This window comes from Linepithema humile, chromosome 8 (assembly GCF_040581485.1).
Source record: "Linepithema humile isolate Giens D197 chromosome 8, Lhum_UNIL_v1.0, whole genome shotgun sequence".
Taxonomy (NCBI): domain Eukaryota; kingdom Metazoa; phylum Arthropoda; class Insecta; order Hymenoptera; family Formicidae; genus Linepithema; species Linepithema humile.
In genome coordinates, this window is record NC_090135.1 from 6,495,085 (window position 1) to 6,520,878 (window position 25,794).

The 25,794-nt window shown below is 36.3% G+C and overlaps 2 protein-coding genes across 5 annotated transcripts; both read right to left on the bottom strand.

Moving 5' to 3' along the window:
- Positions 1 to 1,485: 1,485 nt before the first annotated feature.
- On the bottom strand, positions 1,486 to 10,441 carry Sclp (leucine rich repeat containing protein 20 sclp). Of its 3 annotated transcripts, none has more exons than XM_067360377.1 (5): positions 9,989 to 10,441; positions 9,549 to 9,763; positions 3,936 to 4,079; positions 3,641 to 3,808; positions 1,486 to 2,745 (listed from the first exon to the last, which is right to left on the bottom strand). In XM_067360377.1, the coding sequence occupies exons 2-5, from the start codon at positions 9,700 to 9,702 to the stop codon at positions 2,582 to 2,584; spliced, it is 630 nt and encodes a 209-aa protein (XP_067216478.1). In that variant the 5' UTR covers positions 9,703 to 9,763; positions 9,989 to 10,441; the 3' UTR covers positions 1,486 to 2,581. The 3 variants fall into 3 exon arrangements, with proteins under 3 accessions (XP_067216478.1, XP_012225896.1, XP_012225897.1); XM_012370473.2 differs by having other exon boundaries at positions 10,070 to 10,436; XM_012370474.2 differs by lacking the exons at positions 9,549 to 9,763; positions 9,989 to 10,441 and adding an exon at positions 5,310 to 5,398.
- A 2,999-nt stretch (positions 10,442 to 13,440) lies between these two features.
- Positions 13,441 to 24,630, bottom strand: Pdzd8 (PDZ domain containing 8). Of its 2 annotated transcripts, XM_012370467.2 has the most exons (10): positions 24,159 to 24,630; positions 23,011 to 23,730; positions 22,730 to 22,922; positions 22,391 to 22,653; positions 20,872 to 21,949; positions 20,442 to 20,704; positions 20,012 to 20,212; positions 17,735 to 17,884; positions 16,514 to 16,696; positions 13,441 to 16,240 (listed from the first exon to the last, which is right to left on the bottom strand). In XM_012370467.2, the coding sequence occupies exons 2-10, from the start codon at positions 23,401 to 23,403 to the stop codon at positions 16,037 to 16,039; spliced, it is 2,928 nt and encodes a 975-aa protein (XP_012225890.2). In that variant the 5' UTR covers positions 23,404 to 23,730; positions 24,159 to 24,630; the 3' UTR covers positions 13,441 to 16,036. The 2 variants fall into 2 exon arrangements, with proteins under 2 accessions (XP_012225890.2, XP_067216441.1); XM_067360340.1 differs by lacking the exon at positions 17,735 to 17,884.
- Positions 24,631 to 25,794: the final 1,164 nt, after the last annotated feature.

Below are 25,794 nucleotides of genomic sequence, written 5' to 3' on the forward strand. Positions count from 1 at the left end.
ACTGAGAAACAAAATTGTTAAAGTATATTACTTATAAGTTTATAAAAAATATTAATTCTGCGTGTAAAATTGTATTAAGTTATTATGCAGTCAATCATTTAAGATTGTAAATCTAATGGTACACATTTGTGGAATACACAACAGTAAAAAGTTAGAGAATTACTAAACTGAAAATAAGTAATTGAATTTTAATGTAAATTATAATAATGTTTTATATTAATAGTTTTTACATTTTGTAAAAACAATAACATTATTATTTAGAAGAAAAAAATTTTAGATGCATAAAACTAATTTCCTAATTATAAATTTGTAATAATTGCTATCATATCTGTTAAAAATTTATGTTAAATTTTAAAATGACTATTATATTTGTGTTTTTATATAATATTTAAGATATTATCTTGAAATGTTTAATTTTAGAAAGTAATAAACAATTTGAATTCTACCATTTTAAGACTGAAGATGTATCGTAATGTCGTAATTACTTTTCTTTACTAACATAGCGATATTATTTAGAAAACTATATAAAAAAAAATTAATATACACCGCTCAAAAAAATTATGGCATAGAAAAATTTTGGTACGCTTTATTCGCTCTATTTGTACGCGTTCGTACCCATGATTTATTTTTGTGAATCAAGGTAGCATCGACTTTCCACTTCGTTAAAATTCTTTAAGTCTACATCTATATTAATAAATCAAAGGAAGACGCAACGTGTATGCAGTATCAAAAATAGCTCAACAATTTGTTGATATATTTTATCTTTCTTTTTCTTTCTTTGTCAATATTGTATATAATTATAATAAATATCGCACAAGAATTTCCTAATGTATCAAACTGTATGACAAAATATCGAATAAGTATAAAACTAAATGTGTTGATAATTTTTTTGACTCGTCATTTCGAATTTTTTTGCCATATTGCAATACAATTATGACTTAGAATACAAATTGCGATACAGTAGTCATTGCAACTAGGATGCATAGACTAGGAACAGATCTTGCAAAATACAAGATAAAAATGCGCTTTTGCTTTTTCAAAGTGCTGTTACAATAATATGTGTCCCAGACAGCACGTATGTCTTAAACATAGACATCTTTTAGACGTCTTTTAGATGTCTCCAAGACATGCGTGCTGTCTGGGCCTGCATTGTGTTATCTTTCTCATTGTATTCAAATTTCTATGGGTCCGAAAATAAAACTAAAGATTTTACGGACACCAATTTTATAAGACAGATTACGGTTTTGTAATTTAAAATCTAGGAAATCAAGGCTTTCCAAAAGATCTGTAAAGATATCCAAATGCCGTGGATGTGATATTTCGCAAATTCGAAGCTCAATAGAATTATGTGTCTATAAATCTTGAAATCTATACATCCAAAAATAATTGACTAGATGAAAAGTACAGATAAAAGAAATTTAAATTATAATCACTGTTCGAGGATGCACGACTGTTATATACACAAAATGCGTACAGTTCTCCGAAAAGATTTTGAAATATTATTGTATATTTTTTTAACAACTTGACATGTATTCAAACGTTAAAACTATCTAGTTAGATCTTCCACTCGTTATTGTTTCATTATTAACACTTTGTACTCGAGTTATAAAATCTGATCAATTAGTAAGATATTAAATTTTTATGCCCAAATTCTGAATGCACACATCAAATATGAAAACATTCTCTCGGAACATAATTTGCAAAGAAATATACGATTTTTCCTTTAACAATATTTATTTTACGGTATTTATAAATATAAATTATTATTTATACGTATATTATGTATAGTAACAATTTATATAAATATGCAACAATATCTGAAATCGTGTAAAATTATTAAAATTACAATCTCAGCCATTACACTGTCATGTATGCAATGCTCGAGTGCAAAATGTTAAATGTTAGATAGGTTGCACTATGCATATATAAATCGGTAGTCCATAACGATAAATTGTCCGTAGCATTAAAATTACGTTAAAAATTCGGTCGATATAATCTGTATTTATGAACAACGTGACATATTTTGCAACTTTAACAGTTTAAAGATCTTCGAAAGTCCAAAATATTCTTCGACTACTTTCTTAAGTCTTTCCAAGAATCCCAGATTGCAAGTTATAGAAATATGTAAAATGTGTGGATTTAAAAATTTAATCTTCTGAGATTCCAAATACTTTTACATCTCTCCGAAAATTCGCGAATCATGGTATCTGAGAACCGCCGAATCCCATGACTGAAGTAGCTAAGCATCACAATATTATCGCGATAAAATCTAAGAATCCACGCAGTATAAAATAAGAATGAGGGATCGTGCGATCTCCGCGGAGATCGATAATCCGATCCGCGGTATTTAAGTACATATCGCTAGTGGCATTTACAAAAAAAAAAAAAAAATACAACCGAACCGTTTCGGTCCGCGCGTGACATCCGTTATCAGTCGGCTCACGTTATATCACTGTACAAAAGAATCAATTCTATTTCTAGTCTGGCAAAATCTTGAGCAATCTTCGTCGTGAGGACGCGGCAAATCGTCTCCCCGTCGTCTTCAGCGAGATGGGCTGCTCTTTGTTTGGGGGAGATGGATTCAAACGTTCAAATCCTCCCAATCTTCGACCTGCCGAGGAGTGAGTTCGACTGTGATCCCAGTCAGAGTGCGTAGAAGATCGTGCAATCTGGGTGGTAATGGATTCGCCTGTAGGTCGATGAATTCCAAAGCGGGAGCATGCCTGAGTCTTTCGACGTTGACGTCTGTGAAAACAAATACAGATTTACCATTACTATAGATTCAGCTTAAAAAATTACTCTCTATCGTTTGAATACCCTGATGGAAACATTTTTCTAAAAGTATAACGAAATTTTGCTGAAATGTATTTGAAAATTTCTCTCAATTGATCCCATTAATTAATTTCATAAATATTTCAGCAATTTTTCATTAAAAAGTAACAGTTTTCAGTTTAATTCAGTAAATTTCATAATGATAATTATTTAAAAACTCTTTTATTACTTTTTAGCAGTATATTTTAACTTTCCTTATATTTCATAGTATTACATTAAATTTTCATACGGAAAATTATGATTTATTTTGAAATATATTCAGTAATTTTTCAAAAACTTTCATTTTACTTTTCATTGATTTCATAGTACTTTCAGCAAAATATTTCCATCAGGGTAACAGTGGAAATTCGAAAATTTATTGGTTATGTAGTAAATAATTTCGAATTTTTCAAATAAATCTGTCTACTCTTTTTTGTCAAGCAAAGCGTAGTTTATATTCGTCAAAGGCTGGCCGCGATTTTTTCACATCGCGTAAAAGCGTGCTGCTTAAAAACAATGACGCTGTTTATTAGAAAATTACGAAATTATTTATTACACGATGCGATATATGAAAATCTTTTTTGCTTACAATAGTTACAGTATCAGAATCGATTCTAATCAATTTTGCTTGAATAAAAAGAGTGTGGTTTTCAATATACGCGAATAAACGCGTGTACGTAGCCCCTTAATACACATCGATACCTCATATTGTGTGCGATGATGCTATTCGAGAAAAAAATCTATACGATCTATTAGTATTACCATTAGTTGTTTGAGTTGTTGATGAGATTCGGAAAAGATCTGACATAACAGATTGATTGATACTAACCGATGATAAAATTGTTGTTGGCGAGGAGTCGTTTGAGCTGCGGTATCCGCCAAGCGACAGGTGGTAGAGCGATGAAAGTGTTGTGCGAGATATCGAGTCTCTCCAGAGCTTGTAGCTCGGCTAACTCCTCAGGCAATTTGCTCATTTGATTGTGACTCAAATTCAGTTCTGCAAACGTCACACGCGCTGTCAAATAACTTGCGGTTTCGAATAAAAAAGAGAAAAAATTTGCAACGACAAAATTAAAAAATGGAATCACAATGTAGAATCATTCGGTATAGTTTATCATTTTTACCAGTGATTAATGAAAACTTCACGGCAAACTTTGGTGGAATCTTCGTGATCACGTTCCCGGAGAGGTCGCATCTCTTCAGCTCGGTGTGCCGCATCAAATGATAAACCGCGTCCGGGATTTGCATGAGCTGGCACTCCGAAAGGTCTAAAACAAGAAATAGGAAAACATGAACAGTTTCCTGAAAAGTATAAATAGAAAAAGGCACAATCGAATTATCATAATTACTTAAGTTAATATTTTACAAGCAACTTTCTATACTGAAATCTTATTTCAAATTTGGAGTAAATTTATTCCGAAATTAATTTATTTCGATAATATCGCTATCATTAATTCTACAGCGCTATTATTATTTAACATTCAATTAGAGCTGAATTCTCTTATTTTTATTTTCTGAACGTTTTTCTCGGCGGACTAATGATCTTTTTTGGCGAGAGTAAAATCTTTTTCCCCTCGTAATTGTAAAATCAGATTACGCGATAATGCGACTTGTCTGCGCTTTAATATTCATAGCCTCGGTAAAACTATAACAAAATAAAAGGATTTCATCGTTCGAAAAAAATTGGAGAACGCTGGTCTAGGTGCATCATAACGACTGAAAGTGCACTTAACATCGGCGCAGCGCGTTTCACGCTTTCTCCAGCGCGGTTTCCAGCACGGAAGATCGCTGACGTCAACTTGAACGCGGGAATCGAGAACGTGTTACGGAACAAACGTATTTCATGTTATACATTTATCAATTATCATGATCATTATAACGGTGAAGCGCACAGTTCCGGGAGAGGATAATAAATTGTGATTTGCTAACTCGGCAACTAAACGTAGATTTGTTAACTCTTTACAAATCCGAGCAACACTCAGATCAAAGTGGAAAATATGTAAAAAAAAAGCAAGCGACTTTTTATACTTTTTTAATTTCTCTATGTATGGTGAAACTATTACATTAATTAAGTTTAAGAATACGAGCAAAAGTTCTTACTTTGCAGGTTCACAAAAAAAATGTAAAATTAAATCAAAGATTTAAAAATATAAAAATACGCATCATTTAATCAGCACATTTTTCACACTTAGTTCAGTTTAAAGGAGAAATATTTAAAACCCGAAATTCGCAAATCCGGCACGAAAAAAAGCGTGCAATTATACAACCAAATTTCTACAAATTAACCATTGTGCCACTTCGCTCTCATTTTCGTAATTCCCACTGCGTGATCGCTCACCAATGCGAGGCAAGTTATGAAAGCACGTGGAAATTTTGCGCATTCACGATGGATTCATTGTAGATTAATAATTCGCTCGCTGAATTTTAAGTACAAATAAAAAAAAAAGAATCGCGGATGTACGCGCGAACGATCACTTTCACCGAATTCTGCAATTTACCGAGGCTCTCGTTCTCCTGCGCCTCCTCGCAGCGCAGAACCACTCTCGTCACGGCGTTTGCCATGTTGGCCGCTGATACACTGATTCACCGAAGAAGCGACGGTCGCTCGAAACATTTATTTCCGTGCGCGCTTTCCGAAATAAATCCCGCCAGCTGGCCGACCGTGATACTCATTCGCGTTCTCATTCGCGGAAATTGGGAAATTGAGAAAAACGCACTGGGAACTGGAAAAACGCGAACTTTTCTCCGACAGCTAATGATAATTGCGCTAAGTATACTTTGCGCTTACTTCAGAAATCGTTGATTTGCATCGCACTTCGTGAATATTTGACTAATTAAAATTTGTAAATTTTATTTAATACAAATATGAAAATAAGCACAGATTTTTTTTTTTAGGGGAGGCAAATTATTTTGAATCATTTAACTCTAAAATTTATTTCTTTTATTTATAAATTATAATGTGTTATTGTTGTGAAAACAATAACAACAATGTTATTGTTGTAAAAATTTTTCAAACTTTATACGCAATTGTATCAATTTCTTATTCCAAATCTCGAATCTTCGCACGCTCTAACATTTTTAACAAAAAATTTGCATTAATTTTAGAACATTTTTTTTTATTACATTCTTTTAGATATTTTTTTCCAACGTTTTGTTAAATTTCAGACATTTATATTTTTAAATTCGAAATTAATTTCAAAAACAAGTATTAAGCCGTGATCGTATTGTTATGAAACATCTTATATAATTCATATAGAAAATAAGTAAGAATGAAGTGTTCGAGCGGTGAAAAAATTATGTAATTAGTATAAAAATCATTGTGCAATTAATATGAAAATTTCACTGTTGCTCTCGCAAACATGATCGCGACTACGCTAATAGTACGCGTGTGATCATTTTCTTTTTTTATCATAAAACGATAAAAAAGACCTTAAGAAGTTGCCATTTAAGGTCGCGTAGCCCTACAAGGAAACTCCTCGCATCATAGACGCGTTTATGCGCTTCTTGAAAAGTTCATAACTTTTTTTAATTCACATAAAATCTTTTTCGCACTCAACGTACGTCATTAGCCTTACAAGGGACCTTCTCAAGTGTAACACGCAAATTGACACATATTCCGTTAGGAAGCCCCTTGCGCCTGTACTTTAAACCCCAAGTCTCAAGGTCAAACAAGGTCATACAACAGAATTATGACTTTTTCAATTTTTTACGATGTACAGCTATGAAAATGTTCGGCTTTAGAAAACAGCATTAGAACAAAGCCAAAAATCATTTTCAAAAGTAAGGAAACAATGTCAACACTAAAATATACTATAAATTTTATGAAACTTTGTCATAAATTTGCCAATACTTCATATATATTGATATTAAAATTTGAAAAAATAATATCTCCGCTGTATGATTACGTTTGATCGTAAGATTTGAGTTTTTTAAAGTACAGGTTCAAGAAGCTACCTAACGCAATATGTGTCAATTTGCGTGTTACACTTGAGAAAGTTTCCTTCTCCAAAAATATTAGCTCCAAAATTGAAATAAAGCAATGTTTTATATCCGCAACTACCGCAATTATAAAAAAGAATATTTTACAAAACAAACGAATGCAGTATCAAAAATGTAATATTTAATTTAATCGATATTAATTCGCAGTACTGATATCAATCTATTTCAGCGATTAATTGATTTAATATCTTAATTCTAATCTGCTTTGAAAACTGCTCTTTGTATTTAAATTTTAAAATAAAAACAGGATTAATTAATTTCTTTTCAATAATTTTAATTTAAAAACAAAACATCGAAGTGACAAGCTTTGTTTAACTTTAAATTCGTACAAAATTTGCAAAAAAGAAATCACAGTTTGAGGAAATTAGAAATCGGACTCAAACTTGGATTGGAATTAAGATTAAAGTCAAAAACTCGCAGGGGAACAAAAAAACTTGTATTACCAAAGATCGATCGCGAGCATAGTCGTTTGTTGCTTCCTTCACGTTACAATGCATATCTCGCATTTGACATACGACGCTGTGCGATAAAAGGGTTCATAAAGGAAGAGCACAGCCTCCTCGCAGTATTCGGAGCGCGTAGACCGGCACTGCCAAGGCTCCACTTTACTATTCCGAGATCGACCTTTCGTGTGTGCACCGGGTGTCCCGAAGATAACGTGCGGCCAGTGTGAGAGATTGCGACTCTTCTGCGATATTCGCCACGACAAAGACCGGATGCGCGCGCGTTGTGTAACAATGTTTATCCAGTCAATTATCTATGCCGGAGTTGTGCGAAGCGAGCATTTCACTTTATAAGATGATGCTCGAGAAACGCCACCTGTTATTTACCCACTTTTCTTTAACTCGCCGACAGCTTTGGATTACTTCAATTTATATTGAACGAGCTAGATTTTACGGCTTATTTCGTGGAAAATATCGTACATCGACTCTTGATAGAGTTTCAATCGATAGTAAACCAAACCATGTCATCGTTAGATTAAACTTTTCAAGGTACAAGTTGTCTTTATCTTAATTTTATTTATTACAAGCTCCGTCTGCAAAACAGTGCGTCGAGCAATTTGGAAAAATCTATGTAAAAAGGGAGAAAATTTCTTAAATCCTACATCGTAATCCGTGACTTTTACCACAGAATTTTTAAATATTTTTTCTTATATAATGAGAGATAAGCTTCATGTTGCTGTTTGCTTTTATTGAGACTAAATATAGTTAATATGGCAATTACGGGACAGAACGGAAGCGTTTTCTATGTACCATATGATCATTTTTACATGTACGAGTGCGACGCTCGCGTGATTCGTACTTTCTACGGAAGTATACTACGGTATGCTGTAGTTTTTTTGTCAGGCCGCAATAAGAAATCGCGAGTATACTGCGTCTCGCAATCGAGAATCACAGATCAATTTTTAATTGCCGTTGTTTGCTCCCTCTTTTTCTTTTTTTTTTTTTTTTTTTTTAATGCGCATTATGTTACGCGTGTGGCAAAATGCGTATCTCGAATTCGAAAAAGAGAGAGAAAGAGAGAGAAAGAGAGAGAGAGAGAGAGAGAGAGAGAGAGAAAGAGAGAGAAAGAGTTCGTTAGCCGTATGAAACAAACTGAGTCATCGATATCGCGTTAATAAGATAAGATAAAGGTTGATGCGATGAGAATAGACAGAAACGCATTGTTGTGGCTTAGTATCTGCAATCTTCGCTAATGACGCAATTTGACAATTGATTTGTATCATAAATCTGCGATTTTTGTGATATAGAAATTACGTTTCCAGTTTTTGGAATCTATAGAGCTTTTACATATTTTAACGCTATACAAAATTTTTTTGCATAAATATCAGAATTATCAATAGCCAGATTTTTCGTTGCTTTTGATAATATATCTTCTTGATTTTACACTGCCGCAGATCTTATACTTAATATCATGCGAATTTAAATTTAAAAAATTCTTGGACTATATGCTATAAATATCGTCGATTTTTGCCATAATTTTTGGTCCTTTAATAGTTTTCTCGGTTTCAATCCACATTTGAGTCACACACATTCTAATTTCCACAAAGCTGTAACTGATATTTACACGTGTCTTTTACGAATATAAATTTTTATGAATATTTATTTGATGCGAGATTTTTATCCGTGAAAGACCTCGAAAAGAAAAATGTTGCGGTTTACATTAATCTTTGACGCTCTTATATCTTTAATACTTATAATAATTAAAATACAGTTTATGCATGATTGTGGAGTGCGTGTTTCATGGAAGGTGACAAGCCGCAAGTATCAACGAATTAAAAAACAGTAAAAACGGTACTGATCAAGGTCGCAGTACATGCGCACAGTGTTACAGATAAGGCAAGGATAAAAGTCATCTCGAATCAGGAAGTACCGTTGATGTTGGTGTACGCATATATGGCATTTTCTAGCTTGGTTTCCTCGTAGAATAATTATAATTAACCACTCTTTTCGGACGACTTTAATGAAGTATCAATCAAGCAATATTGCAATTAAATTTTTAATATCAAAAATATCTGTGTATTTAAAGATACGTGATGCGTCGTTAAAACTCGTATTAAGAAAATAAAGAGGCGCTTTGAGTTTAGGATGTCCTTTAAAAAACTTTTGAAATATTAAATAAATTTTTAAAATTGTTTTTCAGATATTAAAGAAGAAGTTTCAAAGATTTAAATATTTTTTTTAATGTCTACAAATACTACAAGTTGAAACGTCGTTTAAATGTCCTTCAAGGCTTACCTAGATTGCAGTTATCCTGGGCTTCTTCGCACCGCGAAACCACTCTGATGATTGCTCGGCCAGCTAATTGCACGCAAACCGCCATCGCAACGTTTCTCTCGCCTTGCTCCTGCGAGATCTGCTGCACCTCTTCTTCATTGTACGGCGGCCTCATGACGATCGCTTCTTCCTTACGAAGAGTTCACGATTTGCGCAAGAAGCGTGCGAATACAGATCTGTTGAGTATATCGTGTAAAAATCAGCACCGCTCTCTGCGCACAATTGTCGAGAAACAACTATTCATGCAGTAATTCTATTGCGATCTCTTCCTCGATTTCTACTAATCGCTAGGAATACATTTTACAAGCTTCGATTGAATGACTGTTATCTTTTTGCCGAATTTAACACTCGACGTTAACTCCGTCACTGTCGCAGATCCTACAGAGAAATAATCCACGTACGAAAAATAGAAAAAACGCCAAGATCAAAGTGCAGAGAGTGTGGCGTGCTTGAAGAACTCAATTTAGGATGAAGATGCTCACAGATTTCGATATCTTCCCCCGCAAAAAACTGCTTTCAACTAAGATCAAAGAGCTTCTCGAAGGATCGTCCAACTTCGAAGAGACGCAGATTTTCGATTCCTTCACCAAGCGAGCGTTTCCAGGATCTCGAAGTCCACTTGCACTCTCGAAAAAATCTTTGCGAGCGAACTTCAGCGGGTTGCAAGTCCGGCTGACTTCCTCCGGGCTTCGCAAGGACTTCACGAGTCCTCTGTGCTATCACGGCGCAGCCAAGACTCGCCTCAAGTGACTTACTAACCGGTACTAGTCGGCACCAATGCACGCGATGCTATTTAAGCCCTCGTCAATTCCCCCGCCAACGGGGAAGCGTCCCGATCAGCTGACTCCACTTTATGTGTACTCACTCTCCCTCTCTTTGTTTGAAAACAAACGCAGCCAGATACACCGCGCGACGCGCAAGCTGTCAAATTCAACGTCGGGATTTCCGCGTTAGAACCCGCGTTCGCTCTCTCATCAAGGCCTTCCTATTGTTCACTCAGGGTTTCTTCAGGATCTTTTTCAATCGCAACGTCAGCTCTGACGCGCATCAAACTTTTCGACTGTACAGTTTTCTCGCACGAACGAGTTTCGCAGACGGAATAGGCGTGAATCATTTTATTACTTTTTCCAGAAGCCAATCTTTTGTGTTATCGAAGACATCGCCAAAGATATTTCTTGACGCTATGAAAATTATATTTAATTGAAATATTATTATGAAGTGGAAAAGTATTAAATACCATTCGGATATGAAACATTTCGAATTACGATACATATACAACACGCGCAATTGTCTTCAGAATGTGAAGAAAGACATCCAAAAAAGATTTTGGCTTAGAGCAGTTTGAGAAATTCAGAGAAATGCATACATTTATACATGCAGAACAGACGCATCCGGTTTTTCCATGCGCCTTCACGAAATTCGTTCATTCAAAACTGACGCAGAAATAAAGGTCGATGATACTGGCGTGCAAATCGCATAAATTGCGCTGCATCGGCAAACCCACTGCCCGCTGCGCTATTTCGGATTTCGTTATCCGCGCTGCCTAAAACACACAGCGGATTAATAAAATTCTTATAAAACAGTGTAGTTTTCATAAAAATTAACATAAGCAAGTTTTTGATCACAACTGTTGCCATCGGTGTTAAAACTCTGCAAAACTTCTTAAACCGACTCGCAGACTAACACGCAATAAGTGTTTACTGCTTTCCACGTGCTGTTTGCTAGTTTATTACGCGCGTTTCGAGATAATGTTTGAGAAATCGTGAGATACGCATCAGTGTAACGCCCTAATAGCGAATTATCGCGCGAGTGTCTGGAGTAATTGCCAAACGTAGAACTGCGTCTCACGACACAAAGCGACTCGAAGGCGCAGACGCGTTTAATTTTGGCCAAGATCGCAAAGAAGCGAGAAATCAACCGCTTTTAAATGTCTTTCGCGTAAATTTCCGCGCTTTGTTGTTGCACCATTTCGCGTAAATTCATGCGGACGGCAAAGATTTTTAGAAAACGATAATGCCAAAAGTTTTCAGACGTTCGATCATTGAATGATAATAGTAGGAATTTAAAATGTATTGTAATTAACAGCGCATAATCAATTAAAATGCTCCGTGCAACGCTAAACATTTGTGATCTTATTAACTCTTAATATGTGTTTAATCTCGCAAATGAATAGGTAATAATATTGATCTTTAACTCAAGATACTTTTCAATTATCTCAATTATTTTCGATTATTACTTTCAATTATTATCAAAATATCGTCAAGAGAGAAAAATATCTAAAAATCGAGTCTTTCACTTGTTGATCGATTGCTACTTTTGATTTTTCTCTTATCTAATTCTGATTTAAGTATATTTTTATTTGCCACTGAAATTCTATTTAAGTTTTTTTTAATAAATAAAATAAAAAGAAATGAAGATACGTTTGCGAAAACGGATTTCACGTCTGCAAGCCTACTCGAGCAATTCTTTTTTTTCCGCGTTAGAGGACTTTGCTCTCCATTCATTGTGAAGCTCAATGCTCAACAGGGATAAAATGTTTATACGATTCCGCGGTATGTTTGGCCCGCGGCCAGAGGATACTGCGCGTGCATTTCGCTGACAAAAATAGATAGTCACGGGCCAAAATCCCCCATGACTTCTTCTCTTTCGTCGTTTTCGTCTCCTCGCACGACGTAGGGCGTGCAATAATAAAGATCGGAGGATTCGGGAATACGAAGATCTGCGCGGCAGCCAGTGTCGATGCGACACTCCCGATGATACGCTAAGCTCCGCACCCAAGTTCTTCCGATATCCTGTAATTTCCACATTCCTTTGTCTCTTGATCCTCGAAAATGTAAAATTTTTCTCTATAGACATTTCAAATCAGTTTTGTGCGATATGCATTCAGTACAAGCTGTTCATCTATCGCGTTCAATTTTATTTTTCGTATATATATATATGTGTGTTAAAACGTGACAAATAATCGGCACATGCAAAAAGAAACGGACGCCTCCGCAGTTTCTGCGCTAGCCGACTTCCGTTCCCGTGCTTGCTCTTCGTCGAAGAAGAACGGCGGGAGAGACGCGCCGGAGAAGGACACCTTGGCTCGCACCCTTGCCAACTAGCGAACGTTGGCCTTGCGGAATCGTCGCCGCTGACGTCCGTCCCGTTCTTTGTACACGCGGCCGCGCGTTCTCTCCTTACTGCGTCTTCGGTTTTCGCGTTTACCAAGAATCGTCCACGCGAGCGGTGACGACGTCACAAAATACGTCGGCGAGCACGTACACCTCCTTCATCCCCTACACATTTATCTATTTCAATATTTTTTTGTTTATACGTTTGAATTACAAACTCGCAATTTCACGAATGAAATCTTCTCGAAATCCTTCGGAATCGAATTCATTCGCCCCCATTTTATTCGACATCGCGCGATGAAAATAAGGCCTCTTGGAAAAGTGACGAGCAGAAGTGAGGCTCAGTTAATCGCGAAAGGGTTCGTCCGCAAGAACGCACACGTGACGGCAACGTTGTTTTGCGCTTATGACGCGCAAAACTCAAGCGCGACCTCGATTTTCGCAAACGTCTATTTTTCATCGCGGAATTTCCCCGTTGCGAGCAGCACGACACGTGGCCCATCCGACGCACTTTTATTGCGACTTTTGTGTATCTCCGCAACATCTACCGACGCCAGGCTCTTCCGCGGCACGTGCGAATGAAAAAATAAAGATACAAAAAAAACTCGCGTGAACGAAGTGCAGTCGCACAGTTTGCGACGAGCGGTCGGTGAAGTATTTGCATGTTGAGCGTACGAGACTTGGTGTAATGGTTTTTCGGTCACTGTATTTCACAGTGCTTTATTGCGGCACTTGTTCGCTTGTTTTTTTTTTTTTTTTTTTTTTTGCGATTGTAGAACTTCCAGAGAATACAATACAGTTTTATAAATAAGTTCGAGAAGTATACATTCAGCGCTGATAAGAAGATATACACGCTAGGCCTATTTTCAAATAAATATTGCTAGTATCAAAAACTAATCCACAATTAAGTTGGTAGAATGATGATCTGATCGAAACCCGCATCTTCAGACAACCCGACAGACCGCACATGGAAGGTACATGCTAAGGCGCATTGTAAACGGTGTGAGATATTCGTTTAACAATCTATATTCACTTTATATATAGTAACAACGAGCGACAATACATCAGTTTGCAATATCGCGAGACGCGTAACATCTTAACTTACGGCCACACAAAAATGCTTATTGGATGGATTTCGCTAATACGAAGCTGTTTCGTATGTCTATTAAATGCACTGTGAACGATTAAGGAATCAGTCAGAATTCGTGTGATTTCTTCTGGTCGTCGTCAACATTGCCGGTTTAGGCCAAAGCGGTAAAATTCTTTGATTATAGGTTTAACAGTCAAAAGTCTATACTCACACACACACGTCGCGTATTTAGCGTTACACGCGGCCATCCGACCGCTATCGGAATCAAATCGAATGCATCTTAAGATAAATAGAGGCCAGAAAGTCGGGACAGCCATGTTTAACGCTAAATATAACATTAATATTTTCATGCCCAGCTTTTTCAATACCGTAAACATACCTTTTCACTCTTCTAACGTGCGAACGTATAGTTTAATATCACTCAGTAATAGTTGTTCCAGTGGATATGTTCTGAATTGTTATTTGGCACCATCTGCGATTGTTAAGCGAAACGCCGGGAAATGTCGAGTAGCGGTAATTGTGTTTCTCATTTTCTTCGCGCAATTCCAATCTGTGTGAAAGCAAGTTATTTAATAAATAAATATAATAAATTAAAATGTGATATAATTTAAAATATAAAGATAACACAGAGGTATCAAAATCTATTCAACTTTCTTTTAATCGTCAATTCGGATTTATCAGTTTAAGTTATTCAAAAGAATTTTTTTAAAATATTTATAACTATATAACAAAAAAACAATTGATATAATACATTTAAAATTTACCGAATTTTGAAACTCGTATTGAAAGAATTAAATAAAGACATAAATATAAAACAAAAAAACAATTTATAAAAAAAAAAAAACTAGAATGTGTCGCCAAAAACGCGGGCGTTCTCTTATCACATAGGTTTTGGCATAATTTGCACAATTGTACATCGATCGCTCAGTACAGATTGTTTTACGATCGCGATAGAATCATCGTTTCAATTTATAAATGGTCTCGTTTAAGTTTTATAATAATGTGTTTTTCACATATCACATTTGCGAATGCAATATATATCGCACAAAATTGTCATTACATAAAATGCATTTGTATTTAAGGAATCGCACTGTTTTCACGGAAAGCTTTACTCGTAGCGCATCCTTTCGCAAATTAAAGCATCCTCTTGTGAGTATACACGCAGTTCCTTTTACGTGAATATACATACATTTTGTAATTATATTATTATAATAATGTAGTAATACTAGAACAATACCTCAACAAATTTGGTGTTCCGTCTTGGTGAACAATAATATCCCAGCGTGTGACAACGCTCTTTGAGTATTATTTAGCTACACAATGCAAATTGCAATACGAAAATTCATAAACTTTTGAAAGTAAAGTTGATAAAATCACTATATTTCTATACTATATTAGCTTACGTATGTGAAATTGTGTTACGCTTGTCTCGTAACACGTACAGAATTTCGGTTAATCCTGCAAAGCGCAAAAGCTACGTATAAAACGGATTGTTAACATTAAATTCTATAAATTTAATGAGAAAATAATACGAAGCTTTTCTTTTTGGATCTTGAGTGAAAAACACACTTGTTGAACTTCATTTCTTTGTCGAAGATTGATCATTACAAGATTGAAATTCGAATATATATAAATTAATAATTATATTTGACCTATTTTACCTTATTGACACCCACGTAAATAGTGTTTAAAATTCGATCAATTGACTAATGTAGTATACACTTTGGAACAGTTATGGCGCAATATTTAAAGTCACCTGTTATATTGTAGTGTTAAAATATATATGTGATGTATACAATATTACATTAACGCTAAATTTTGGAAAATGTACCGTTATAATAATGCTATACAATGTGTTTTCCAAAAATATTATACAATAAATAGCAAAAGTGAATAAAAATTGACACACATATAGAATACAATTATAAATGTTTCTGGTGTTCAATGGAATGCAACCATAAATAACGTCCAATACTTGTTCCCTATTTCTGTGCACAATAATATAAATATCTCCGTGCAGTGTTACGTACAACATCATAATAATATTACAATATAATATTAAAAATGGCGTCAATATCATAAGATCAATGTAACATCGTCGACTACTCGCGGCTCGTTACAAAAGAAATGACGAAAGCGATTCATTATTATTCCATTGTCAACATTATTACATTTTCCGTGTTTTTCGCATTTCTCAGGATAGAGTGAGATACTGCGACATCCTTTTAAAGCTGCTGTTTATCGCGTTAAGATTCCTTGTTGGTTGCTGGTCGATCCAATGCCTCTTGTGCATGCTGCAAGCCGGCGCAATAGTGCAGAAGCAACACGCTTAGCGCCTGCACTCGTAGGTCACTTTGCGCGATCAACTTCATGCTATCCGCGTCTCCATTGTGGGATAACTCTAATCTTGAGGTAGTTTCGGCGTCCAGCGCGTTCTTCAATTTGGTCATCTACGAAAGATACACTCGTTTGAGAGATCTAAGATTTCAAGCTTTTGAATCTTTTAATCCCGATTCTTCAATTCAACAGTCCATGAATAAAGATAAACAAATCGAATATTTTATTTTATGCTGTGTAATAAATAATTTCGAAAAACGAATATTTATTCACGTCTTAATTGGGCCGCGTTTTGCCCGATAAAAGACGAATATATTCAAAAAGAAATCCGAAATTAATGATCACACAAGCTAATAAAATTACGAAAAGAACCATTTTCTGCGTACCATAGTGTTGATTTTGTCGACACGCTCCTGCGGCTCTAAATACTTGTACAGGAACTTGCCGGTGTCCCTGGCCCTCGACATGAGACCCTCGTCCAGGTCACCGGCTACAAGTGGAGCTGCAACACTTGGCTCAGCACCCTCCAAGAGGTCAGGACTTATTCCCAGACCTCCGGCCAATGAACTCTAAACGTTTCAACAATTCGATCAAATCGATTAATGCGACGCGGTCTCTGTGTAGGGAATCCTCGCTCGATGTTACGCCGAAAAGTGTGACATGATCAAAGCGGTCGAGCCGATTATGCATGAGTCGCAATAATTTTTTTTGTTTTGTTTTGTTTTCTCTTATATCTATATGGTCCGTGTGTAAGCTTGCCTCCAGTGTTTAAGGTGCAATGCAATCAGTGATGAGCAGCGCTTTATCGATGAAAATCCTCGTGAATGAGAAAACTTGCAGCAGTTTTGGACAATCGATAACGATTTGTCACAAGACATTTTTGAGAGATCATGCGTGATGTTCGACTTCTAAGGAATTAATGGGAATAATTAATGTTTGACCGAAGTGTTGCCTCAAGTTCTATCATTCAGCGTCACTATGCACAGACATCGATCACTCTATCTCTTGCATTCTTGCGTGCGAATTAACGAACACCTTGATGAATGTAAGGCATGACGGATGAAAGAATGGCTGAAGCGAATGAATGGTTTAAGCGGAGGACCGGAAGATATCGAAAATCTCTTCCAAAGAGCATATTTTCTCCTCTCGTTCCGGTTTGAGAAAATGTAGTGGAAAAAAAGCGAAGCGGAGAAAGTCTGTTGCACTCCAATAAAACCGCAACTGAATGAAGAGTTTCATACGCACATTCATATCGATAGCATCAAGAGTATTTCGTTCATTTCCGCATTACAAACAGTTTCTTAGTCGTGTGAAGTTGAAGATAATTTTGAAAAAGCAAAATGCTGACAACGAAATATGCTTCGACATATTTTCTTTATTAAAAAAGTAGCAATGTACATGTAATTATGTTTAACATTGTCTGAATTACAGTATTGCAGCCTTGAATTCTTACAACTTCCATTCGTTAAGATTGCGATGCTTGTTTATTATTAAAATTCTAATTGTGTCGTGAAACACTTTAAAATTATTTTAAGCCGAAGAAATGAATATAGAGAGCATGCGATCCTTCTCCGCTTCGGCCGTACAAATGCGTGTTATTATTCTACCTTGCGGGATGCACAGGGACTTGGGGGAAGACTGCGAGATGCCAGACCAATACCGGAAGCCGGTGGGGCCAAGCAACTGGTACTTCCAGCCTTCTTCAGGCCCAACAGAGTGTTAGCTATACTAGCCTTCACGGCCATCATACTTGCGCCCTGATTAATCGACCAATGGATTTCAAATGGATTAATACTTTTTCAATATTCCGAGCTATCCGTAAAATAATCAAAATCGTGAGATTAATCGCGCTATTTTAACGTTGTTTCATCGATAAAGTATAGAATCCAAACGACACATTTTTGAAATATGTTGAATAAGTAAGATATAAGTCTACCATTATTGAACAGTGCATCATAAGAGTTTGCGTAGTCCAAAAAGTCATAAAAGCATGTATTTGGAATAATAGTTTTCAAATTTCATTGTTGAATATTTCAAACAAGCATGTATATCAGATTGCATACTTTACCGACAACGAAAATATTGGTTTTGTGTAGAAAAAAATGAAATTTCTCTATCTACTCATACGTGTGTAATTCAGCATATATATTCAATCAAAAATGAAGGCAAGGTCAAGGTGCAAGCTTTACAAAGAACCTTCACCTCCCCAAAGTGCATATGATCAATTTGTTTTATTGCCAACAACAAAATGTGAATCACGCTTAACAATTTCTGCTTCTCGTATACAAAATATCAAGATAGATGCGTTCAAAGATACGCACAAATTCTCGAAAATCGTACAATCCCTTAAACCACATAACATGCTGCCAAACACGCTTCTATATTTTATCGATATGTAGTAATGATAACTTTTGGATCTGTCTTTTGGATCAGTGTTCAGAGTGGTATGGTACAAATTATACATTTAACAATATCTTTTTCTTATCTTGCATATTTAAATACCCAATCGTTATAAGATTTTAATTCTTGTGAAGAATAACTTTCTATATAATTATTTATTTGTTCTGTCTGGTTTGACAGAGATTGTGCACATATAATGCATTCTATTTCTTTTTTTACTTGTTTCATAAACCGAAAATATTTCCAGTTTTTGTCAAGACGCCGGATTCTTAGATTCTTCTATGTTGCAAATAAATTTATGTGTGTTTTTTTATGTGTGGTTTAAATGATTGGGCCGTTATATATGTAAGTTTTTCAGTTCAAAATCGAGATTTGGTTTAAAAATTCACAAGCTTTCTATAATTTATTCAAAAAGCAATGCTTTTCAGTTTGTATTTCTAAGATTGTTTATATAATGATTTTATTCCTTGCTATTTTTTTTCGTGGACATTTTCGGTATGTTTTTTTAAATTTTGGAATTCTAAAGACAGATTTATTTTTTGAAATAGATATAAATAGATATAAATAGATATAAATAAATAAAACTTGATTTTTAGTGTAATTAACAACAGTAAAAATAGTAATAAAAAAGTAATAACGAAAAATAATAACAATAAAAAAAGAATGAACGAATAAACTAGCCATTATTAAAATGCAGAATTAAGTTCGTTATTCCTATACTTATAGAAATATTTTAAATAATAAATATCATAAATATTAAAAATGTTTGTATACATCCTTATTACACTGATAACAACCAAAATATTGTAACATTATAACAAAACATTATAACATATTTAAATTATAATATTAAAAAAACCAAAAACTCTGGTTAAAAAATAATAAGAAAATAAAACATTAATCGCTTGAAAAAATATAATTGACAATCAAATCGATGCCACAATGCGTTCGCAAGTATTGTACAATTGTGTAAATATAAAAAAAGTATTGCACTGTCTAAATCAAAATATAAATATATAAAATAATAATTTAATTATTTGATTATCATAAGATATGCAGGATCGGACTAGAAAGTAACATTCCATATCATAAAGAGATCAATATTGAAAAATATTAAAATAAACTCTAAAAAAATACCGCAAAACTAATATTTTTCAAAATCAATAATAATATATATAATTCTTATTTTTATATAATAATTTATATATATATATATATATAATTATATATATATACATATATATACATGCTCTCTTTCATTCACAGATTCTTGAATAAACGTAGAATCCATTTATAATAAAATTTTGGCAAAAACTCTCTGGGTTTAATATATAAAGATATTTAAATATTAAAGATTATCTTTTCCCCTTTTGGTCCAAATCTGCTGTACTGTGTGTAAGCATCGTATGTCGCAACGGAGACCTCAAAACATTGCCAATTACGCTCGCGAATAACAAAACGCCCTAAAATTCTGTCTTGAGTACCTGTACATTATCTTCGCATCCGGTCAGAGAGATCTCCGGGCTAGAGATATCCCCGACGCTCGGCTCGATCTCATCGGCCTCCATCGCCAGGGTTGCTAGGCTCTCTGCGCCGCACGTACCAGATGCTTGGCAGCGCGCCTCACATTTCTTGTGACATACCATGCCGCAGTCTCGACACTGCACCGCATCCTTCAGCCAAATCTGCGCACAAAGCATTCCAGATAATCTCAAAGTAGAATAAACGTAAACGATGAAAATAAAATGAGATAACGCTGATCCTTTATGATGTAATGTCTTGCATTTCACAGATTCCGGGTGTGACAAATTTTAGTTATGCGGATCCGTAATTAAACGGATCTCTGTCTAACACGTGGACAATCGAGTATAAATTCTTGATTGCGTGTGAATCGCTTCACTCGATGGCAATTACCTTTTTCGTACAAAAATCGCAGTGCGTCGCCCTGTGGAAGTGCGTCCTGATAAAATCGTGCATCTTTCTGTCGGCGACTTCTTCGCTCGTGATCAGTTGAGTTTTGGCAGCTTCCGCGTTCTCCTTCTTCCCAGAATCACCAGTCGCGTGATCGCTTGGTCGGCAAGACTCCCACACATATGACAGCAGAATGTCGCCATAACAGAGCGTCGGATCGAATCCCGAGTAGCCGTGTAATCTTACGTAGGACGTCGCCAAAGAAGCTTTAAAACATATTGTAATTACTCTCTGATTAATTCTCCTTTGACAGAGTCGAGATTTGATTCCATAGAAAATACACTGCGTGAAAATTAGCGTGAATTTTATATGAAAGTAAAAGTTTGCAATTATATTGCAATAAGAAGTTCTGTAAGTTTTGTTACACACTTACCACTTTCCGGCGGCAACAAGGCGTGACATTTCAAATAATGTCCTGTCGAAGAGGTGCAGCACTGTGCCAGGATTAATTTCACAGGCGCGTTTATGTAGCCCAGCAATCTCGAGGGCGTCTCACCACCCTTCACGCGGCCCCACACGCCCACGTTCAGATACTGCAGCTCGGAATCGATCCGAAAGCTCTTGGTCTCCTCGAAGGTGATAAGAGAAGCGTACGGCTTCTCCTTCGTGCTATAGTACAAATCGGCGACGTTCATCGCGCTGCTGTCGTCCGAAAGATAAAACTGAACGTTACTGGACGACGCCGACGACGTGGAGATCGTCGAGATCCGTCGAGACGGCGTGGTTTCCGGTGTCTGAGCAGCGTCTTCCGTATGAATGCTGCTCTTCCTCCTTTTAAACAGCTTGCTCGTGTCCGGTCGTACGTCCGCGAGATCGACGTCGGAGTCCCGTAAGTCTGAGAACTTGATTTGCGTCTCGAACTTCATCTTCCCGGCGTCTTCCGCGCTCGGACTGTCCACCCCTGCTCTGCACACGGAATCGATGCTCTTCGATGCTTTCCTCTCGCCAAGAGACGTCCTCTCGCTGTCCGTTTTCTGCCCCCTCTCGCTCGAGTCCGCCTTCGAGTATCGTCTCTCCACCCTGATGATGAAGCGTCGCTGCACGGCGGACTTGACGAACTTCGCCACTTGATTCATGCTCGACACCTTCTTGCCGTCCACCGCCACCAGAATGTCGCCCTTCCTCATCTCGGCGATCGCCGCCGGGCTACCGGACACTATGGTTTCCACTAGCACACACATCTGACCGATCTCCGGCACGACCTCCTGCTTGAACACCACGCCCAGCTGCTGGGAGCCTGTCTTGCTGATGATCAAGTCGAGCACCATGTACGGGACGCCGCCGTACTGCGTCAAGTATATCCACGGAGTGGAATCTACGCTGATCGTGCAATATACTTCCACCTGCGACATACCGTCCTCGCTGTTGAAGGTGATAGGCGCGAGATTTAGTCTGCTGATCTCCAGCAATACAACCTCCAAGTATCCCGGAGTGAGTTGAGTGCTAGCAACCTGGTGAAACAATGTGGCGATGTAAAAATGCACTTTGTAAAACTAAATCAAGATACATTCGCCCGGCAAGCGGAAGACCCGGGTTCAATTCCCGACTCGCGCCCTGATATTTTTTCTCTCTTCCTTTCTCTCCAATAATTCCTATATGTAAGTTAATGTTTCTCGATATATGAGAACAATATACTTATAATTTCGTACACATTAGGTATCTCGATCTGAGATCGGTGTACAATCTAACTGTCTCTTGTAGACTAATTTATTAAAAAATTCTTTATGAAAATAAATTAAAAATTTAGCACTAACATCCTGCGACGGCTCTTGATGCCATTCTATTATATTTCTTAAATCAAGATACTTCAAGATTTTTCGGGGAAAAAGATTGAAATCGGAAGCTAATTTGGCGATTTTCCGACGAATGAATGTAAAGACAACGAATCTTACTTCTGAGAGATCCACGGCTTCATCGTTTAATCTTCGGAAGAATGGCTTGTAACGCATTTTGTAACGAGGTAGAGTGTGCTTTCGTTTCACCGCCTTCCTAATTTGGCTGGTAATGATTGAAATTATCTGCGGCTGTAACTGACGACCTTGGAACTGCGACTGCACTTCCAACTCCAAGATTGGGTCCGAATAAAAGCTCAATGACCAGTGCGTATAAGGTACACGAGTAAATTGTAGCCTAGCTTTACCGCTCACGCGCTTTACTGCAAAAATCAATAACAATACAATAACCCTCGATATCTATTTTCTTTTCCTTTATTCGGTCGCGCAATAACGTACCTTGCAACGCCATATAGGCTGTTTTACCGAGCAGCATTTTAACATCTATAGACAATTGAAAGTTTCCTGAGTAATGTAGATCTAAGGCCAAGTCCAAAGATTCCAGCAAACCAGTGTCGGCGTCGATTTTCGAATCGGCGACTTCCAAGCCCTTTATTGTTGGAAATTGCGTGCCTAAATTCAAGTCTCTCAACTGCAAAAATTATGGAGAATTTATTACAAAAACGCTTTCTCACGCTTCAAAATTCTCAACATTGAATGTTTTCACTGGTGATTCTTACCTTCACGCTGTCTAATAGTTTGGCAGTCGTCGACTGCGTTAACAGCTCCTTAAACTCGTTATTTAACTTTCTATAAAGCCATAGGCGCACTCGTTCGGCGTTTCGCAGCTCGTTAAAGAGGAATTGCAGGGTCAAATTGATCGCTAGGTTCTCATTGCCTTGGGACATTGCCTGGCGGGACATATTGTTGGAATTCGCCTGTTCCTCCTGCATCTGTTCCACCAGCTCCTTAGGTAACTGCGCCTTGCCATGCTGCAGCTGCCTCTGCGGTGAAGCAGCCTGAGGCCCTGACTCTAGGTACCTCTTGAACAAGTAGACTTCCAACGCCAAGGTACATAGTATACCGCAGATGAATGTAATAATAGCTACTAGAGCCAGTTCCAAAGTGTCCATATTAAATTCAACCGCAGTTGAGGATGTGACTTCTGCCTCAACAAGTATTAAGTACAGCACACGTCGAGATGCAAGCTGTATAGACTGTTACGTAAATAACATTGCACTGCGCGTATGTAAGAGACGACTCTCAATGACCATACTAAAGATGAAGTAATTCTCCTTCGGCGAATATCAGCAATAAGATATGTTGGAGCGTTTACTGTCATGTATCACCCCACTATGTGTACGTAACGAGAGAAGAGAGTTCCCAATATGCATATTAGAGCCACAGCTGTCGATACTTCAATCTTTCCTCCATAAATATTAGCAAACTCCAAGATACAGCTGTAAAAAAATTATACAAGTAATATTAAAGTTTGTGTATAAAGTAGAGCAAATTTTTTTTAAACAATTATATAATGCAGAAATGAGAGACAGAGATACGCGTGCAAAAAAATCTCAATTTATTACTATAAAAGCAGGAAAAACTATTTCTTGTCATTCTCAATCATTATATTAGAAAAAAAAAAAACAATGTTTCAAAATTGCATTAATTGCGTGAATAGAAATTGCACGAACTGCGCGAATAAAAATATTTTTATTCTGTCGAGAAATTAATTATGTATTATTATATAACTAAAGCTAATTGAAGGCAGACATAATTTGTTTTTATTAGTGTATAAAAGAAAGTGAAAATACTTGTATAGGAAAGATATTTCTTTCGTTTTGATAAAGCTAATTTCAATTGTTGTATCATATTATTACGCTACTACCTAAGTTTATATTAGGAACTTTCGATACGGCCGATCTCCCTGAGCCCAGCGCATCGCGTTGATCGTGAATCAGCACGGCATCTCCATGGTTCGACAACTATTCGGAACACTTTCACCAGTCTTCACAGATCAGCTGCACGATGTCGGCGTCGGTGGTAGTGTGCGACGCGCGCACACAAAGAACGATCTTCTCACGATGTCATCCGGCAGAATGGCACATTTACAGGCAACAATTGCGAAGTTGTGCCCCGCGAGAAGTCGTCGTCGCGACGACATGGAATGAATACAATTCCTCACGCTCTTCTATCGATTTCTCGGCGGCCATGTTCACGCTTCGTAGGAACAACAGTCAACAGCTGTTCTTGTCATCTTCGTGACAGCGCGTCGACGTGAACTACACTGAAGATTGCTATGAATAAGTTAAGAAATACATTAATTATAGCAGATTTTCAAAGTTAAATTAAATCAAATGTGTGAATAATAAAGTTTTTAATACAAAAATTGTAAAACAAAAAAATTAGAATTAGAATAGATTTAATTTTATTTTATTTTATTAATTTAATTTAATTTTAGTTATTCAAGATTTTAAATATATGAGATAATTAATAAATTGTTGCGATAAATGGTTCTTAAAATAAAAATTTTAAACTGAAAGTAACACAATAAAAAGAATAATAAGTGCAATACTTTAATTTTAAAATTAAAAATTGTACGATTAAAAAGAATCAAAATTATATAATGCAGAAATAAGAGACAGAGATGCGCGTGCAAAAAAAATCTCGATTTATTACTACAAAAGCAGGAAAAACTATCTTGTCATTCTCAATCATTATACTAGAAAAAAAAGCAATGTTTTAAAATTGCATTAATTGCGTGAATCATTAGATTTTTTATTTATTTTCAAGGTTTATTTTAATCGATTAATTTTTAAATTATGCATAAATATCAAAGGTTTGTTCGCGCCACATGCCTCAACGTGCTCCAATATGCTCCAATCTATAGTATTATCTTATAGAGCACGTTGGAGCATACGACGCGACAAACCTCTAGATCAGTGTTGCTAGACGAGACGCTCTTTCGCGCATGAGCGACGCATACATCTTTGATTTCAGCGGTGTATGCTGTAGTACGGTGTAGTGTTGGATGCACAACGAAAAGTTCGATGGGCTACATCAAATAAGATTATATTTGGCAAATACATTGTTTAAATAGTTTAAATATTGTTAAAATCTTTAAACTATTTAATGAAAAAAATTTATTACGCGAAATGGAGTCGAATATTTCAACAATTTTTAAATAGGGGATCTAAAAGTACTCTTTTTTTTTCGACATTAGTACTCTATTGAGACCGATTTTCAAGCGCATGCGCAAAAAAAGCGTCCCGTCTAGCAACACTGCTCTAGATATAAATTGCTCATGGCATTCGCAGAGTGAGAATTTAGAAAGAGAAAGGAAGCTTTGAGGAATGTTGTTTTCTCTCTTGTAGTCTTCACGCGTAAAAAAGTTTTAGTTGTAATCGCGTGGTTACGCTGGTGTAAGCAAATCGATCAATCACAGTGAGCAGTAATGCGAGTGACTCGCTGTGATTGGTCGATTGGCTTAAGGCCTATCCAGACAAACTTGCACAGTTACATAA

Coding starts and splice junctions, on each gene's coding strand:
- Sclp (XM_067360377.1), bottom strand. CDS start 9,702: ATGAGGCCGCCGTACAATGAAGAAGAGGTGCAGCAGATCTCGCAGGAG. Junction 4,080..9,548: donor CCAGGATAACTGCAATCTAG/GTAAGCCTTGAA, acceptor TTCTTGTTTTAG/ACCTTTCGGAGTGCCAGCTC. Junction 2,746..3,640: donor CAACAACAATTTTATCATCG/GTTAGTATCAAT, acceptor TTGTTTTCACAG/ACGTCAACGTCGAAAGACTC.
- Pdzd8 (XM_012370467.2), bottom strand. CDS start 23,403: ATGGACACTTTGGAACTGGCTCTAGTAGCTATTATTACATTCATCTGC. Junction 22,923..23,010: donor AACTATTAGACAGCGTGAAG/GTAAGAATCACC, acceptor TAATTTTTGCAG/TTGAGAGACTTGAATTTAGG. Junction 20,213..20,441: donor GCGATTTTTGTACGAAAAAG/GTAATTGCCATC, acceptor CTTTGTGCGCAG/ATTTGGCTGAAGGATGCGGT.